This window comes from Macaca fascicularis, chromosome 7 (genome assembly GCF_037993035.2).
Source record: "Macaca fascicularis isolate 582-1 chromosome 7, T2T-MFA8v1.1".
Classification (NCBI taxonomy): Eukaryota; Metazoa; Chordata; class Mammalia; order Primates; family Cercopithecidae; genus Macaca; species Macaca fascicularis.
In genome coordinates this window covers 146,944,234-146,960,998 of record NC_088381.1, presented here as the reverse complement: position 1 = coordinate 146,960,998, position 16,765 = coordinate 146,944,234, and the positions used below count along the sequence as shown (strand labels likewise).

Genomic DNA, 16,765 nt, shown 5'->3' with positions numbered 1-16,765 from the left:
GCAAAACAGCCCTTTTCCTCTCCCAAATTTCTTTATCCTCCTGGCTGCTTTCTTCCACCAGCAGTGAAGTTCAGGGGGTGGGGGAGGGGACATGTCTGAAAATGAAAGTTTCATTGATTTCAAAAAATCAAATTACTGGATAACGGCATTTCGAGACGTAGCCCTGCTTTTTAATTATTAGTGGTAAAAGAAAGTGCAATTTACAAATACCTTTATTCCAAAGTTTTCATAAAAGAATAATGACTGAGAGAGACACATTACAGTACCCTCAGCTCTGTCGTTTTTTATGACTATACTTTTGGAGTATTTATTTTCCAGGGAAAATGAAAGGAACTCACTGTCAGGAGAGATCAGGGTGAGGTCGCCATCTAGTGGCTGCTTTTCAGAAGCGGCTGTGAATCCCGTCACCCTTCAGAGACAAGCCCAGAGGAGTGAGCAAGAGATGTGTGACTTATTACCAGGGCCTTTGCAGGATCCAGATGCACCAACAGTTGATACAGTTCTTGAATAATTAATTCAGGTTGGCTGTGGGCGCTACCTAGTGTAACCATTTGTACATCTCTTTTAAAATGTTCATTTCAGAATGCAAATTTATGCTTCAGGCATGTAGACCAGGAACTTCATCTCCCACTTCTAAGTTATGTCTGTGTGTAATGGAAGTGTTTTGGATAATTGTGGTGGTGGTTCTGTTTGTCTTTGTTTTTGTGGGGGACAGGTCAAGTGTTGTGGTCTACCTCCTGTAAGTTTCTCAGGAGACTTTAATAAGCGAATGCATTCCCCACCTCACTCCAACCCGTTCCATTATATTTTTCCCATATTGTAAGACAAATTATTTTCTTATGATGGATTTTGAAGTAGAGCAAGCGGAATGATTTTGTGGAATCACACTAACATGGATTTGGAGCTTAATTATACAACATTCTCAAAGTTTCATGCTTCCTTTCTGTAAAAGGTAAGTGACATTACGAACACTTACCTTTAAAGGCTATAGTGAATGATAGATGATTAAAGGAGCTGATATGCTTAACACAGCTAACAGTTTCTAATGCCTACTGGGCACCGGATATGTGCCTAGATGCTCTTCCTTAATCCACAGGCTATCCATCTCTACACACACACACCTGCACATGCACATACGTATCTTACTATATTTCCTGATTCCAGAAGTATAGAAACTCAGGCTCATGAAAATAAAATTAAATCACAAGATCCCAAATTACAGAATATTCATGCTGGAAAAGGCCATAGAAATAACAGAATTTCAATTTTAAAAATGAGGAAATTAGGAAAAAGAGGTTTAGTGTATCTATCCCAAAGGCATAAAACATTTTATTGGCAACGATTGTATTAGACCCCCTGGGCCCCTCACTGTTTTATTCACAGAAGAAACCATCGAGATGGCTTAGGACACTGACTGCATTTAACAAGGCTCAGGAATGTTAACTTTCCTAATATCCTGCAAGTTAATGTCAGGGCCCACATCTGATGCCAACAGTGTTATATGTAATACCCCATGCTGCCCCAAGTCTTCTTTCCCATATGGATAAGAATTCTGCTTCATAGATGTGTCCTGCTCTTGAATATCAGAGAGGGAAGACTTATAAGATAAATGGCATGTAAAATGGCACTTGATGATAGTCTCTCTCATACCTCAGCCTTCATCAATTACATCCACCATCAAATTCAGGCTGAAGATCTACCTTTATAAACCACTTCTGACTTCTCCAGCCCAAATGGGTAATTCTGTCTTCTGATTGACAAATTATAATCTCACCCACCAAAATTAGAATCTCATTATATATTTTGGTCCTATTTTCAAATACCAGAACCGTATGTATTCTGCTTGATTGGTTCATTATTTGAGGAAACAGGTAATCTCGTCTGTCTCCATTTTATCTTCTGCAATTCTAGCATGCTGCTGACATACAACAGACTCTTAGGAAATACTTATTGATTGTGTGGAGCTCTGAATGTTTCTTTCCATATGAATGGGTGCATTAATTTTTTCCTTACCCTTTTAAATGTAAATTCCACCAGGCCAAAGATTTGCTTGTTTGTTCACTGCTGTATTCTCAGTGCCTTATAAAATGGTGTGTGGTGCAGAATAAATAATTAATAATGATTAAATAAGTAATTAATTAAACCAAACCTTATTCAGCACCTTCTAAGTATCATGCACTGTTTTAGTACTTTACCTGTAATGTTCTGAATTTCTGGTTTGTCCGTCTCTTCTGCTAGAGAGTGATTCACTCACTGATGGAAGGAATTGGCATATGGGAGGATGATTGACATGTGATTTTTGAATGACTGAATAATAAAAGGATCTGTAGAACCCTACATCTGTTCTCCAGATACATACTCTATGCCTAAGGAGAGAGACCCATAAATATGTAGTTATAGTTAGCAGGTAATTTCCATAACGCACATTGATGAAAAGGGATTGTAAAATACAGAGGAAGACCTTCTTAGCCTTGCCTGAGTTGGTCTACAGAAAACACGATTTGTGACTTCTACTATGCAAAATAAAAGGTTTTGCAAAACACTGTTCACTTACTGAATGACTGAGAGGACCAGAGAGAAAAGAGAGACAAATTTCACCATCGTCATACTCACCCTCAGCCACATCATCATCCACGGTTAACTTAAGGCTTTTTCCTCTCCGCACCACCCGAACGGTGTGCCACTCATTGTCATTGAGCTTCTGCCCTGCATACAGGGTCTCTGGTCCTTTGCCTAAGGATGGTAGTAAGTGCCAAAGTTAGAATCAATTCTCAAAGTACTGTTCATGCATCAGGGCTGTCAAAACCACACTGGTGCACATGAGCCAGCAGCACTCAAGGAATTATATTCCACCCAAAGTCCATTCGAATTTTACTAATCCAACGGATTCTCCGTAGGAATCCCCATGTGCAAAAGTCTCAATTCAAACATAAAGGATAATGGCACAGTAATGAAAAAAATTGCGCCTTCCTTTACCTCAGATATAAGGTTTTCAAATGCCAATGGCAGTAAGCAATCATTTACAGGAAGCTGTAGTTAGCAGTCATTAATCTCTCAAAGTCTTAGAATCCAGATGCATTTCTTTAAGATAATAGGAAATTTACTGTAATATTTTTTCTTTAGAATAATTTGGCCATTTGGCATTATACACCAGTCTGGCTTTTAGAGAGTTTCCACCAATAGGACAAGAAAAGGACTTTGCAACACATACTGCCTTAACTTGACATTTCCATTAACACAGGGTCCTACTAGGATTTGCAACCATAGAAATCACAATAGTAAGCATTACAATAGTAATAATGTCAAGTTTTAAACCCCATCATAAATAATGCTCCTGAAGGGAATATGAGGGCCCCCAGAATTTTCCCATTGTTCATCATCCTCCAAAAGGATCCAAAGACCTAAAACCTGAAACGATGCAAAGTTCCAAAACTGAAACTTTTCAGGACAAAAGTATGACTAATATAAAGTGCCACTAAATAGAGGAATAAACCAAGTTGTCCCAAGAGATCCATGCTCCAGACGCTGAAGCTAAGGTTCAACTGAACCCTATAAAGAATCAGGGGTAACAGGAATTGTACTTGGGGCAAAAGATGGCAAGAGAGACACAGAGGCATTAAAACGATCCAGTTAATAAAGAAAGAAAATGTCACATTCTTTTAGGATGTATATCGTTATTGATCTGAAGTATAAATTTAAAAGACAAAGAAGATTACATAGAAGCAGAAGATAGACCAAGTTTGCTCTTTCTAGGAGGATAGCTGAGCTCATGAAGAAAGATGCTGATTAAATATTTTTGGATTAGTCAGTCTATATGTGGAAAGCCCCGTTCCTGAAAATGACTAGGGAAAAAAAAAAGATAACAGCATATAAGTGGCTAATATTTCCCTATGGATATATGTGAAATAGTTTGGAAAACCATATACTTGGCTCCAACATATACTGAGCACAGGGCCAAGTGCATAGTAGGAGCTTTAATGAGTGCTTGAATAATCAATGTCTACATAGGTCTGTTTCTATGGTAACCATCAATTAGGGTCAATATGTATTTATCTAAGTAATTTTGAAAGCTTTATTACGTAACTGTCACTAGCTACTCTCCTCCCTCCTATACATTCAAGACTGAAGATATTTTATATGGGGGAATATAAATCTCCAGGTAATTTCAAACTACACCTTTTAATTTTGAGTAATTAGTATTCCTATTTTCTGCTGGTTATAAGAGTTATGGTAGTAGTTCAAGTTTGGAGGAATTCTCCTCTTGAAAAATAAACAGCCTTTCAGAGTGAAAAAGTTTCTTTTAATTACAATGAGCACAGCAAATAACTTATATTTAATAATTTTCAGAATGTACCCAAACCTCAAGTGCAACCCACATTGACAAGAATCTTGAACATTTAGTAAGGAAACCTAAAGGACCAAACGCCTTCAAAATTAGGGAGTGAAGCCAAAAGAGCAATGAATCTTAGGAATAAAGTAACTCTACAATAAACCATTTTAGATTCCATCTCAGCTTCTCTTGCTTTATATGTTTGTCTCAATGTTACACAAAACGTATGTATTATAACAGAATTTCCCTACATTTTCAACTGATTAGATACCACTCTTCATTATCTTATTAAGTTCAGGTCTAAGATTGATTTAACAGTTGCCTTCACAACAGCCAACAGTAAGGGCATTGAAAGAAAATGGACCACATCATGTGGATACTTTATAAAAAGAACAGATGTTCCCAGAAAAAACAAATCTGTCTTTGGTTTTTATGTTTTTATTCTCTTTATTCTACATGCAAATGCTTCAATAAGAAAGAAAAAAGTAAAGAAAGACGTGGAGAATATTAGCTATGAAGGCAGAACTGCTACAAGTACGGGCTATTTAAAACATCTTCTATAAGTTGGCATCTGTTCTTTAGGCAATTTTTGTACATCGCTTAATTTTTATGATTGGGGACAAGATAAGGGAAAATGACTAACACAAACATAGTAGTTTGGGAACATTGCTTCATTCGTGTCACATTACCTATAGAGTTATAAAACAAGCTTTCTTTCAGCCCAATGATGCTAACGTTTGGAGGTCCGTCAGCTTTTATGCTATCCTTGAGATATTCACAGTGGTCAGATTCAAACACAAATATTTAACTGTCCATTTGGCTGTAAAACTTTGGAATGTGATGGCCAACAAATAAAAATGTAAGAAAAAGAAAAAAAGAAAAAAGAAAACCCACAAAACTGAAGCTTCTCATGCCCTACTATTTAGTTGCATTTGATACCTCCAACAGCAACAATTCTTATTATTCTTAGAGTAGAAAAAACAAGATTCATACTTATCTCATCAAAATGACATGGAATGGTATTTGATATTCATTTTCAAACAATAAATAAGTAAGTCTCAGTGGAATTTTGTAAAACTCCTGGCCTCCAGAAGTGGAGAGTCAATGGCGTTTATCCTTAATCAAGTCAAAAGGTCAAGTCATTCTACAGAGGAAAAGTGATGTTTAAACTCAGCAGGAAATCTAGGCAAAGAGAGAGGAGGAGCAAACCTAATCAGTAGCCCAAGAATAAAAGTGAATTGATAAGTAATGCAAGATGCAGACACAAGCTGAAGGTTGAAATATACAAACTTTTCAGGATGATCTGGTCTAGGGATTACTTTTTCTGGCCTATTCAAGCAAAAAACCCAGTGAAGTAGCATCAGTGAAACAATGAATGTAAAGAGTTCTTCATGTAAGCAAAGGATAGTTCAGACAAAAAGAAGAAAACACTGAAATTCAAAATGAAACTAGTGGGAACTTAAGAAAGATCTCAAAACCATCAACTTTCCTGTATTTTTATAACTAGGAAAGTTATGATCTGCAACTGGGTACATATTAGATATATGTATTACATGTATTTTTCCCTTTTATAGTTTAAGTAATAAATATTGATCACAAAAAATCCTTTGATTCTCTTGAGGCTGCTTAAACTATCACTGATGGATCTAAGTAGAGAATATTAATAAATTACCTAAGACTCCTCAGTTGAATTTCCCAGGTAATGACACTCATGCCTGGAATAAAGATGCAAAAGATTTCTGGGATGCAGAACTTTGTAAAAATAGTGTTGAATTGTTCACTATTGTAGAACAGAGAGCCTCTAATGAATGCCCTGCGTAATACCAGCCAAATGCTCACACAAGCTATCCTTATTGAAAACTCATCTAACACCATCTCTTTGAGGTAAGGCTTTGTTTCACAGAAGATGACCTAATTCTTTGTTGAATGGAGGATACAAAATAAGATATCATGGATGAAATACAAAGACTAGATTGTTTTTCTTGACCTATCCTACAATAACCCTATGGAACCCTTACTTCTTTTAGAAGCCAGAACCAATAATGAAATCAAACAGAAACATTAGGAGATAATGCATTGCTGATTGCTTGGAGGAAGATGACCTCAGATATTATCAGATTTTTCCCTCTTTTGGCAGACAGAAAATCGGAGTGTATGTTAAAAATCTATATTTGAGCATTACTAAAAGCACACACCTTCATAAGGTGAACTGTGGATTTTAATTATTTTTAATTTATTTCAATTTTCTTAAAAACTAGACCGTTCACATTACATGAATTTGTTATTCCCCCCAGGAGCAATATAAGCAGCAAGACTACAAGTTACCCCTGACATACATGTGTTTGTCAATGTATTTCTAAGACCTGACCGAACCAACTAAACCAGATGGTTTTGCTCATACGCAGGGAGTAGAAATTCCTTCCATATGCCACAAAGCTCTGTTTCCAAAAGTGTATGTTGAACTATTGGAAACTTTTTTGCTTGGGTGGAGGTTGGGGAGGGAGGGGGTGATATCTCTATCACAATCACTTTGCTTTACCTGACCATCTTTCTATTTATTCAAGGAGGGAAATGAAATGGTAACTTGATTTCCCATCAAACTATGTTTCACATGAACCAAAATTTCTACAGTGTGTAAAATATATGAAAATTACCCCTTTAGAAAGGCATAGTGAAAGATGCATATAATTATACATCTAAATGATATGGTTAATAAATGCTCAAAGTGATGGACTGTGTTAGATTCGAAGGACATCAAAGATAAATCAAAAAAGAAAACTTACCTTTGCTTCCACCAGCACCTTTGGCTAGGCTAGCTGAGCTGTGACAAGCATTTCACTAAGCCCATAGCATCACACATTGTATTAGGCATCGTCCCCAGACAAAACAGATCAGACAAGTAAAAGCAGGGATGATAAGGAAAAAGAACAGGACTGAACGAAGAAGAGGAGGACAGAGAAGGAAAAAGGCGTTTTATGTTCTGTCCACAAAATTTCAGCTTCTGGTTGTTTTCTTTGGGTGTCTAACCCAACAGAGATTGAGGAGGTGTTTTGTTTGTTTTGTTTTGCTTTTACAAACTTCGTTTTAAAGCGTTCATTTTTACTGGAGAAAACATTTTAAATCATAATTTTTTTTAGAGCCAGTTTGGCAAAACACCTCAAATAGATCATTTCATTCTTACTGGAGTACTTAAGGCTCAGGAATAGCTGTCATACCTCCTACAACAGGTGTGGAAGGTGCAGGGAGCTTTCTTGAAGTCTTCTACTGAGAAGTCTCCCCGGGAGGTGTGAGAAAGACAAGCGACCCAGCTATTTAGCCTGAGCACCCTCCAGGAGCCCCTGCTTCTACTTAAAACCTACTAAAAACACCACCAATATTTATCAGGCTTTAATAAGCAAACATACCATTGAGACTGCCACATATAACGAGTTCAACAACGGACTACTCACCCCTTTCTCTGCACCTCATCCCCTGCTTCAGCCTCCCAGGGTATTAATAGAGTACTGTTACTCACCTCTGCCAAAGTTTTGCAAGACTATCTATTCACATCTTTCACAAATGCTAATTGAACACCAGAAGGCAACCAGGCATAGTGGTCACATTCTGATGCTCATTCTGATCCTCATTGTGGAGGCTGAAACGATAAACAAGACAGAAAGCGTCCTGCCTTACACAGTTTACAGTCTACTTTGGGGTGAGAAAATCTGATAGACCATACACAAATTAAGGAACATGAGATAATTTTAGATAGGGTTGAGTTCTGTCAACCCTATCTAAAATAAGACAGGGTAGTATGATGAAAAGTAGTTGGGGTGGGGAGTGAGGATTGAGGATTGGCTACTTTGTAGAATGTTCCAGGAAGACCTCTTTGAGGTGACTTCTCTACTCTTATGCTGAACACTTGGTTGGGTAGAAAGGTACGAAATGAGATGATCAGAGAAGGCTTCTCTGAGAAGGTGCATTTAGGAAGGAGCCAGTCATGCAAAGCTGGTGATGTAGGCAGAGTCCAGACCACATGAAGTCCTAATGACATGGCACAGAACCTGAAAGCTCTTCAACACGTACTGGAAGCTCTTGGAAGGTTTTAAGTAAGGAGATTATATAATCTCAATTAAGTTTTGAAAATCACTCTGGTTGCTATAGGTATATTCGATCAAAAGTGAAATAATGGAAACAAGGAGATCTATTAGGAAGCTGTTAAAGACAAGAGATGAAAATGATTTAGGCTAAAACTAGGAGACAGTAGAAATGAAAGTTGTAAAATTTGGGATGTATTTTAGAGGTGGAGTCAACAGGACTTGGAGATTGGTTTGGGAGATGAATTGGTAGTAGGAGAAGTAAAGAGAGAAATCAGTTTTGATTGCTAGGGTTTGTTCTGCCAAACTGGGTAGATGAAAACAGCCTCACTTAAAAGGGAAAGATTCCAGGAAAAAGTAAGACATGATTGATCCTACTAGCCAGAGAAGGTTACTTCTAGTATCGTGTCTCTCCTGTGAGTCACACTTGATAACCAGCTCCTGGCAGCTTCCCCCTGCTGAGACGTGTGAATCAAAGTTCACTGCTTGCCTGATTTTTCTTAGAATAGTGTTAATTTATACCTCAGGCCACCACTATCTATTGATGATGCAGGATTGTTGAGTGTTGCTATTTGCCCACCCACCCCCTTCCTTCCCTTTCTTCCTTTTTAACTTCCTTCCTTTTTTCCTTCTTTCTTCCTTTCTTCCACCCCTCTCTTTCTTCTTTTTGTCTTTCCTGCATGGTTTCTGTTATGTGCTCTAACCCATGCCTTAAGACTAAGAACAAAGAGTGCCCCTAACATTACAAAGCAAACACTGGCAGCCCATTCAATAGCATCTCTAAATTGTGATCACAGTGTAAAATGAATCCGTTCATCTTGGCTGAGAGAATGGAGCATCTCAATTTTGAAATGGAATGAATCTAGGGCAGATATATCTCCAAAGAAACAAATGGCTCCTCAAAAAATGAGAAAGAATATTGTCCGCAATGTATTCCCAAACCTCTACCTTAAGCCATAAACTTACAGCAGTGCTCAGCAGTGGTAAGCTGTGGACAGGCTCAAGCTTTCTTATGATAATCTCTCTCCATGAAACCACTTTTCAAGAGATAAGGGCAATTTTCTCAGGGACAGGCAGAAAGATCCCTTTGTGGATATTGATTCTACTCTTGTTTTTAAAAAATGTTATAAAATATACTAGAACTTTCTTCACTTTTCCAATGGTACAATTAATACAAATTAGATTTCTTACAATGATTTTAGGTATTATAGTGTTTTTGAGTTTGATTGTGTGATCTTACGGTTTAGCACTAAAGTCACAGATTTTGAAGCTGAAGGTGATTGAGCTAAAGAGATTCTAACCAGGACATGCCATAAGACCTGCTCCCTACCATCCCCTAATAAATTTCTAATTTGTCTGTTTTCTTGTGAATTGACCTTTTTGCCCTAGCATGCAGAAAAAAATATATATCCAATTATGAATTGAAAGGTCTAGTACATTAATATTAATATTTTGCTTTAAATAGGAATTAAGGAAGGCAAAATACAGCTTACGTTTGTCTCCCTTTATTGCTTTTATAACCTTTCTATCTGCAGCCATCCCTCTCAGCCTTCCCTGACCCTCCCAGCTGAGAGTTCACTGCTTCAGTAATTCAATAAAAATTTTATTTGGCAAATGGCCACTCTATTCCTTGTATTGTAGTTTAAAAAAAAAATTGGCTTATATGCCCTTTGAAGTAGAATATGCTACCTTTGTAATCCCCAAAAACTAAGTATGGTACATTGCACCAAGAAGGTGCCCAATGTATTAGAAAAAAACTAGTGAGCGAATAAATAAAACTGAATAAATTAAATAAACAAATGAGTGGGTGGGTTGAGGGAGAGAGAAGAAATGGAAGGGGAGCTGAAGGGAGCTGCGAAATGTATTTTAGTAATAGGACAGATTCAACCAATTCAGGAAAGTAGTCCATATAGTGGTAAATACATATAATTGAATTAATAAGTGAATACATAGAAATGGATGTATAAATTAAAGGAGAGTAAATTTATGGAGGGTAGAGGGGGAGAAGGAAGAGGAGCAGAAGGATCTTGGCAGTAGAGTGAATTAGACAAATTTGGAACCGAAAGATATCAGGCAGCACATATAAGTGAAGTCACTAATTTTCCTTTTAATATATATTCTTCCTGGCCAGAAGAAAACGCAGCTTTCTGGGGAAGTGACAGGGGAATGAAAGTAGCCTGTATAAAGAACTACCAGTTGCTCTGCACACGTAGTCTCATTTAGTTTTGTAGCATGCAGCTGATATACTATATCCTAGCTTTACAAATCAAGAGGCAGAACAAAGCTCTGGGACCTGTCAAGCTCAGCAGCTGTGGGACTCAAACTCTAGTCAGCCTGTCTGAAAAAATCCTTCCACTCGGGTTTGTTCTCACAGTTTCTCCATGTTTACATCCCTGAATTGTTCTGTCTCAGGACTGAAAGAGGAACAGGGTGAGGCTGGGTAAAGGGAATGGAGGATATGGGAGACTATTGCTAATTATGAAACAGAAAATCTAATTCTAGGAGGATAATGAAGAATATAACCTGGCCTTTTTTTTTTTAAGTATTTGTAAGACCAGGTTACAGGCCTACCATACAGAACCTATTAATAAAGCAAAAAAAAAAAAAAAAAAAGAAAAAAAAAAGAAAGTTAAATGTGTATATTATAAATGAAAGTGACTATGAAAAATATCATCATATTTGTATGTGCTTGCAGCAGACCCTGCATCACGTGCCGCCTGGCATCATATTCCCTCAGCCAATGTCAGATTTCAGCCACTGCAGCAGTTCACAGTTATTGTGAGCTCAAAGTTTGATGGTCCCCCACTTCAAGCATGGCCAGTCCTTGGGCCTTCTCTAAAACTAGGGTACCTGCCCTGCCTGCAAGAAAGAGCAACCAAGAAATGGGAGTGAGGGCGAGAATACCCCAGGGGTAAATGTCAAAGAATGGGGAGTGGGAGGGAGTCCATGAATAAATACTCCAACCTCCTATGTTTTAAGCAGAAAATTCTGGGAGGCATTCACAGCAACGCCTTCATCTCTCCCACCTATGCAGTGCTTAGAGCAGGAATCTTGACAGTGGACACTCACACTGGTGTTTCTTTCTGCATTGCTTACCCTCCCTGCTCCTTCACTTCTGCTTTTGGGGACCACTCCCGGATAAACTCTCTCACCTAAGTCTTTGTCTCAGGCTTTGCTCTCAAGGGAACTCAAACTAAGATAAAACCTACATAGCACTCAATCATGTCCCACGCAGTAACTCAAATGTTACAGCAATCGCATGAGGTAGGTAACGTCAATTACCTAGGATGAGATTAAGAGGTTAAGTGACCTGCCCAAGATCACAAGCTATTGAATTGTGAAATTAAATAAAGAATCCAGTCTTTCTGATTCCACAGATAGATTGCTTCCCATTAACCTAGATATCTGCCTGTCCTGACTCCACAGATAGATCACTTCCCATTAACCTAAATAGCTGCCTAGAGTCCATGAAGCCCACAGAGTACAGAAGGCAGTAGTCTGCTGTCAGCACTCAGGGCAGGCTGAGGGACCATGGTTGTAAATTACCAAAAATTGACTAGACTCCTGGGGTTGTGAGGAAGTGGCATAGGTCTCTAAGCACAATCGCACAGCTCTTCACTCTGAACCATGGAGGACTTTTGAGAACTCTAATTTGTTAATTTGTCTAATTCACTCTACTGCCAAGAATGAGGTAACCATCATTCTTAAATAGCGTAAGTCTATTCAAGCGAGAATCTAAGAGATATGCTCTTGATACCCAAAGACCCTTCAGGCTCTATCTGACATATTCTGGATGAATATCCCGTCTGGATGGGGGACTTTATGTATAGATATAAAAATACAGTCATGGCCGGGCGCGGTGGCTCAAGCCTGTAATCCCAGCACTTTGGGAGGCCGAGGCGGGCGGATCACAAGGTCAGGAGATCGAGACCACAGTGAAACCCCGTCTCTACTAAAAATACAAAAAATTAGCCGGGCGCGGTGGCGGGCGCCTGTAGTCCCAGCTACTCAGGAGGCTGAGGCAGGAGAATGGCGGGAACCCGGGAGGCGGAGCTTGCAGTGAGCCGAGATCGCGCCACTGCACTCCAGCCTGGGCAACAGCGTGAGACTCTGTCTCAAAAAAAAAAAAAAAAAATACAGTCATTGGACTTTAGAAGTATCCCAAGACAAAAAGTTCTGGGAATATGGCATTTTCAGATCAACCTCCATGGTGTTTACAGTACCTCCTTCCTACAATAGAAAGTACTAAATACAAGGTAAAAATGGGAAAAGAGGGATATTTGCAGCCTCTTTGGCATGGTAATTACAAGGCCTATCAGCTTATGAGCTTGATGGCATTAGCTGATCACCCACTGTGGACAGAGGTAGCTGCCACACAGAATGGTCTTACTCCTGGATAAACTCTCTTATCCTCTTAATATCTGCTGTATGCAACTGCAAGACCCAGGAGGCTGGATTAGCAGAACTATCACTCTATTCTGGTTCTTGTTAACTAAGATGATGAGATTTGTCCTTCCTAAAATAATATGTATGTAGGTTTGAAAAGTTGAGAAATTATAGCTCTCCATCTCACTAGAAATATCATATCCTTATAGTTCCCACAAAAATAAAACTTGCAAGACATGCACATAGAGAAAATAATTAAAACCAGAACATCAACAGAAATAAATCAAGTGTCTTTCAATTCAAATGTATTTGTTTCCCCTTAAGTAAGACTTAAATGCAACTGGCTCCTAATGCAGCAAGCCTGGCCATGTATGACACATGCAAAATTGACTATGTTGGCAAACAGGACTAATTTCCATGTGCTGTCTTCATGCCTTTTTGCAACAGCTTGGGCATAGCACAGATGTAAACTTCAAACTGCTGACTGCCTCCTCCCTGCACCCTGAATTCCTCATTAACTTGGGACATCAAGCGAAGAAAACTGTTCCTACCTAAGAGAGTGAAATTACCACCCCACTTTCAGACTGTATAAAAAAGGAGGGGTTTAATTTAAAAGTTGATGACCTACTAGACAGGTGTTGTGAAAGTTTCCAGGGTGCAAAGATGAAAAAGATACACTCACTGTTCTAAAGGGGCTTAGAGTCTACTACGGGAGTTGAACAAATAAAAACCAATCATGTGGAAGAACAGGTACAGAGGTATCCACTAGATACCATGCTGGTGGGCACTCAGGCCATCTGGAAGTCATCAACTGTCTGTTCCTCTTCACATTCTTCATGTAGGATTATATAGATTCCATAAGGTATAGACCAAGACCTTTATTTCTGTATCTTTCTGAACTCTAAATAGCACTGTCCTTGGCATGCACATTGGATTCTCAAATAAAGAATTAATGTCTTCACATACTTGCACAAGACCCTATCAATAACAGATCACCAGACAATAGTCATAAGACACTATTCTAAGTGCTTTACCTATATTAACTTACTTAATACATCAATCCCATAAAGTTGCTATAGTTGATTATATTATTTTTGACAATATTTGCTGTCCTTTCCTATCAGCCTCTTCCAAATAGGTCCACCCTTTCTGGAGGGTTACATTTCCTGCCTCTTATGTCAGGCATTTTGCATGACGTGCTTCACAGCCAAGAAAATGTGAGCAGAAATAGTGTGAACCACTTAGAAGGTCTGAGGGCCACCACATGGCTCTGTTAGCTCTCTTTCCTTGGCCACAAATCCAGGATGTGACAAATTAGAGCTGCCTCTTCAGGCAGGGTCCAGAAATGAAGAGGCAAGAAGAAGCACTGCAGCAGAACTAGGATGAATGTTAATGCTGGTGGGAAATAAAGCTCTGCTCATTTAAGTCACTAGGATTCCAGGGAGGCATCTGTTACTGCAGCATAACTGAGCAGAGCTGACTAACACATGGGTCCCATTAACAACCACATTTTACCCTTGAGAAAACTGACACAGAAAGAAGTTCAGTCAATTGCCCAATGTTGCATAACCCAATTTCTGCGGACTAAACCTGGGCAGCCTCGTTCCATTTTGCCCTTAACTACTACACTATGTAGCCTCCATTAGCCAAGAGATGTATCAGGGATGGTTCAGAGATGCAATGACTAATTCTCATGGTGAAATGTTTTCCACAGGCCCTACAGGATAAAGAGTACAAAACTATTAAATAAATACATACAATGGATATGCCTTTAACTTCTGAGTGCACAGAAAATGAATAAAAGCAGAGGAAAAAAAGGCCAGCTAAAATGATATAAGAAAGAAACATATCCAGAAAATGATGGGAGAACACAGATTAAAAGAAATTTTAATATTTGTCAAACTGCTCAGAGACAAATACCTCTTCTGGAAAAAAGAAAACCCTTAATATTTTTATCGTTAAAATGCTGCCAGAACACAAAACCTATGAACGTGTTTAGAAGCATGTAGTTTGGAAGCAATCTGCTTATTTTTGTATATAATAAAATAAATACTTCTGTTTCTGATAACTATAGGATGGGAAGTAACACACGTCACCCGGGAGGATGTCATCTAAATGCATAAAATAGTCCTGTCATTTTAACTTAAAGATTTTTCAGAGCTGTTAACGCATCATCTAGGCCAGTGGTTCTCACATTTAAAACTTCATAAGAAACATATGAATAATGTTAATAGTTTGAATTTCAGGGCTCTAGTCTCAGTATTTCTGATTCACAAGATCTGGGATGGATTCTATGAAGTGGCATTTTAATAAGATTCCCGATATTCTGGATGCAGGTGGTATTACTTTCCTAGGGATGCTGCAGCAAATTATCACAAACTTAGTGGCTTACAACAAAAATATGTTCTCTTTCAGTTCTGGTCAGACGTCTAAAATCAAGGTGTGAGCAGGTCATAAACGCTCTAGGGCAGAATCATTTTTGTCCCTTCCTACTTTCTGGGGGTTTCCCACAATCCTTGATATTCCTTGGCTTATAGAAGCATTCCTTCACTCTCTGTCTGTTTTCACATTGCCTTCTTCTCTGTGTACCCTCTTCTGATAAGGACACCATCATAGGAATCAGGGACCACCATAATCCAGTATGATCTCATCTTAACTAATTGCATTCGCAAAGACACTATTTACAAATGAGGTCACAAGGCTGAGGTTCCGGGTAGACATCGAATTTTTAGGAAACAATACTTAGCCCACCACACAGGCGATTCTCAGACCACTTTTCTGAGAACAATAAAGAATAATCCTTCATTTTACTAAAGCAAATCCTGAGTCTCTGCACCTAGGGGAAGGAATTTCCCATGACCACATAAGTACAACCGAGATCTGACTCCCAGTCCAGTGCTCTCTGCACTGTTAACTGGTGCCTGAGGTTCTACTGGTGGCTTGCATTTTTGTAAACAGAAGTGAAAAGATCATTCTCAGATAATTTGGGTCTGCATACCAGGAGAAATTAAGTGAAGAACTGAACTGCATCAGACTCCACACCATTAGCAAATTCCGTTTCCCAAAGTTGATGCTTCTGAAATTCCAGATATTTGGCCAATCTTTATTGTTCTGCAGGTAGTTCCACTTCCGTCCTAACCCAACCTGTAACTCACAGGGAAACTCTGGAATGTCTCGCTCACCACCTGCCATCCTCTCACCCTTCGACACCCCAGTCAGTATCCCTCATGGTTCACTTCAGGCTGTTGTAAACTAATTCTTCAGTTATCCACATCCCCAACCAGATTGGAGGCACCTTGAAAACCAGGTCTAAAACGCCCATGTCTGCATCTACACACTCAGACGCTTGTTGAGTAAACAAATGAAATCCCTTCCTTACAAACTTAACCCAAAGTTTCGCTTCTGTTACTAGAGTAAGGACCCCACCACCTTGTCCAAGACTAAACTCTCCTCTGACTCCACTTCCTATCCTTTTTCTACATTCTTTGAGAGAGATGTATATTTTAACAGTGATCTTGCTTCTTTTCTAAACCTCAGACTTTTCCTGTTGGCTTTCTTTAGGCACCTTCAAATTTCACCACTCACAGAAGCCCTTCTTATAACCCTGCCTCTTTCCCTTGCTTTCTCCATTCACCTTGACATTTTAGAGTATCCCACCAGAGTGCTCCCCCCGCCCAGACTGCACAGAGCCCCCCATGACTGCTGCTGAGCCCAGGTTCCTCTGCTCTCCAAGCCCTCCCCACCAATCTTTTGGCAGCTAGTTATTTTCTCTGCTGTTCTATCTGGTTACTAGTAATCTGCAAATTGCCAAGCATAAGGAACATTTTCCAGTCCTCTTCACCACCATAACGCTTCAGCAACCACTCCCATCTTCAGTGACACGGCTGTCTCATGGTTTTTCCATATGTATGAATTCTTTTTTCTTTTTTTTTTTTTTTTTTTTTTTTGAGACCGTCTCACTCTGTCTCCCAGG

At 39.0% G+C, this 16,765-nt stretch overlaps 1 protein-coding gene across 47 annotated transcripts in view; it reads right to left on the bottom strand.

The window, feature by feature from the left end:
* NRXN3 (neurexin 3) overlaps positions 1-16,765 on the bottom strand; it is a 1,719,470-nt gene that overhangs the window by 900,453 nt on the left and 802,252 nt on the right. For all 47 annotated transcript variants that reach the window (XR_010588584.2, XR_010588585.2, XR_010588583.2 and 44 more), the window contains one exon: positions 2,614-2,733. Coding sequence is in view for 43 of the 47 variants with exons in the window: in XM_005561918.5 (XP_005561975.3) it covers positions 2,614-2,733 (120 nt within the window). In the remaining 4 variants the exon portion in view is untranslated. The remainder of the gene's footprint in view (positions 1-2,613; positions 2,734-16,765) is intronic.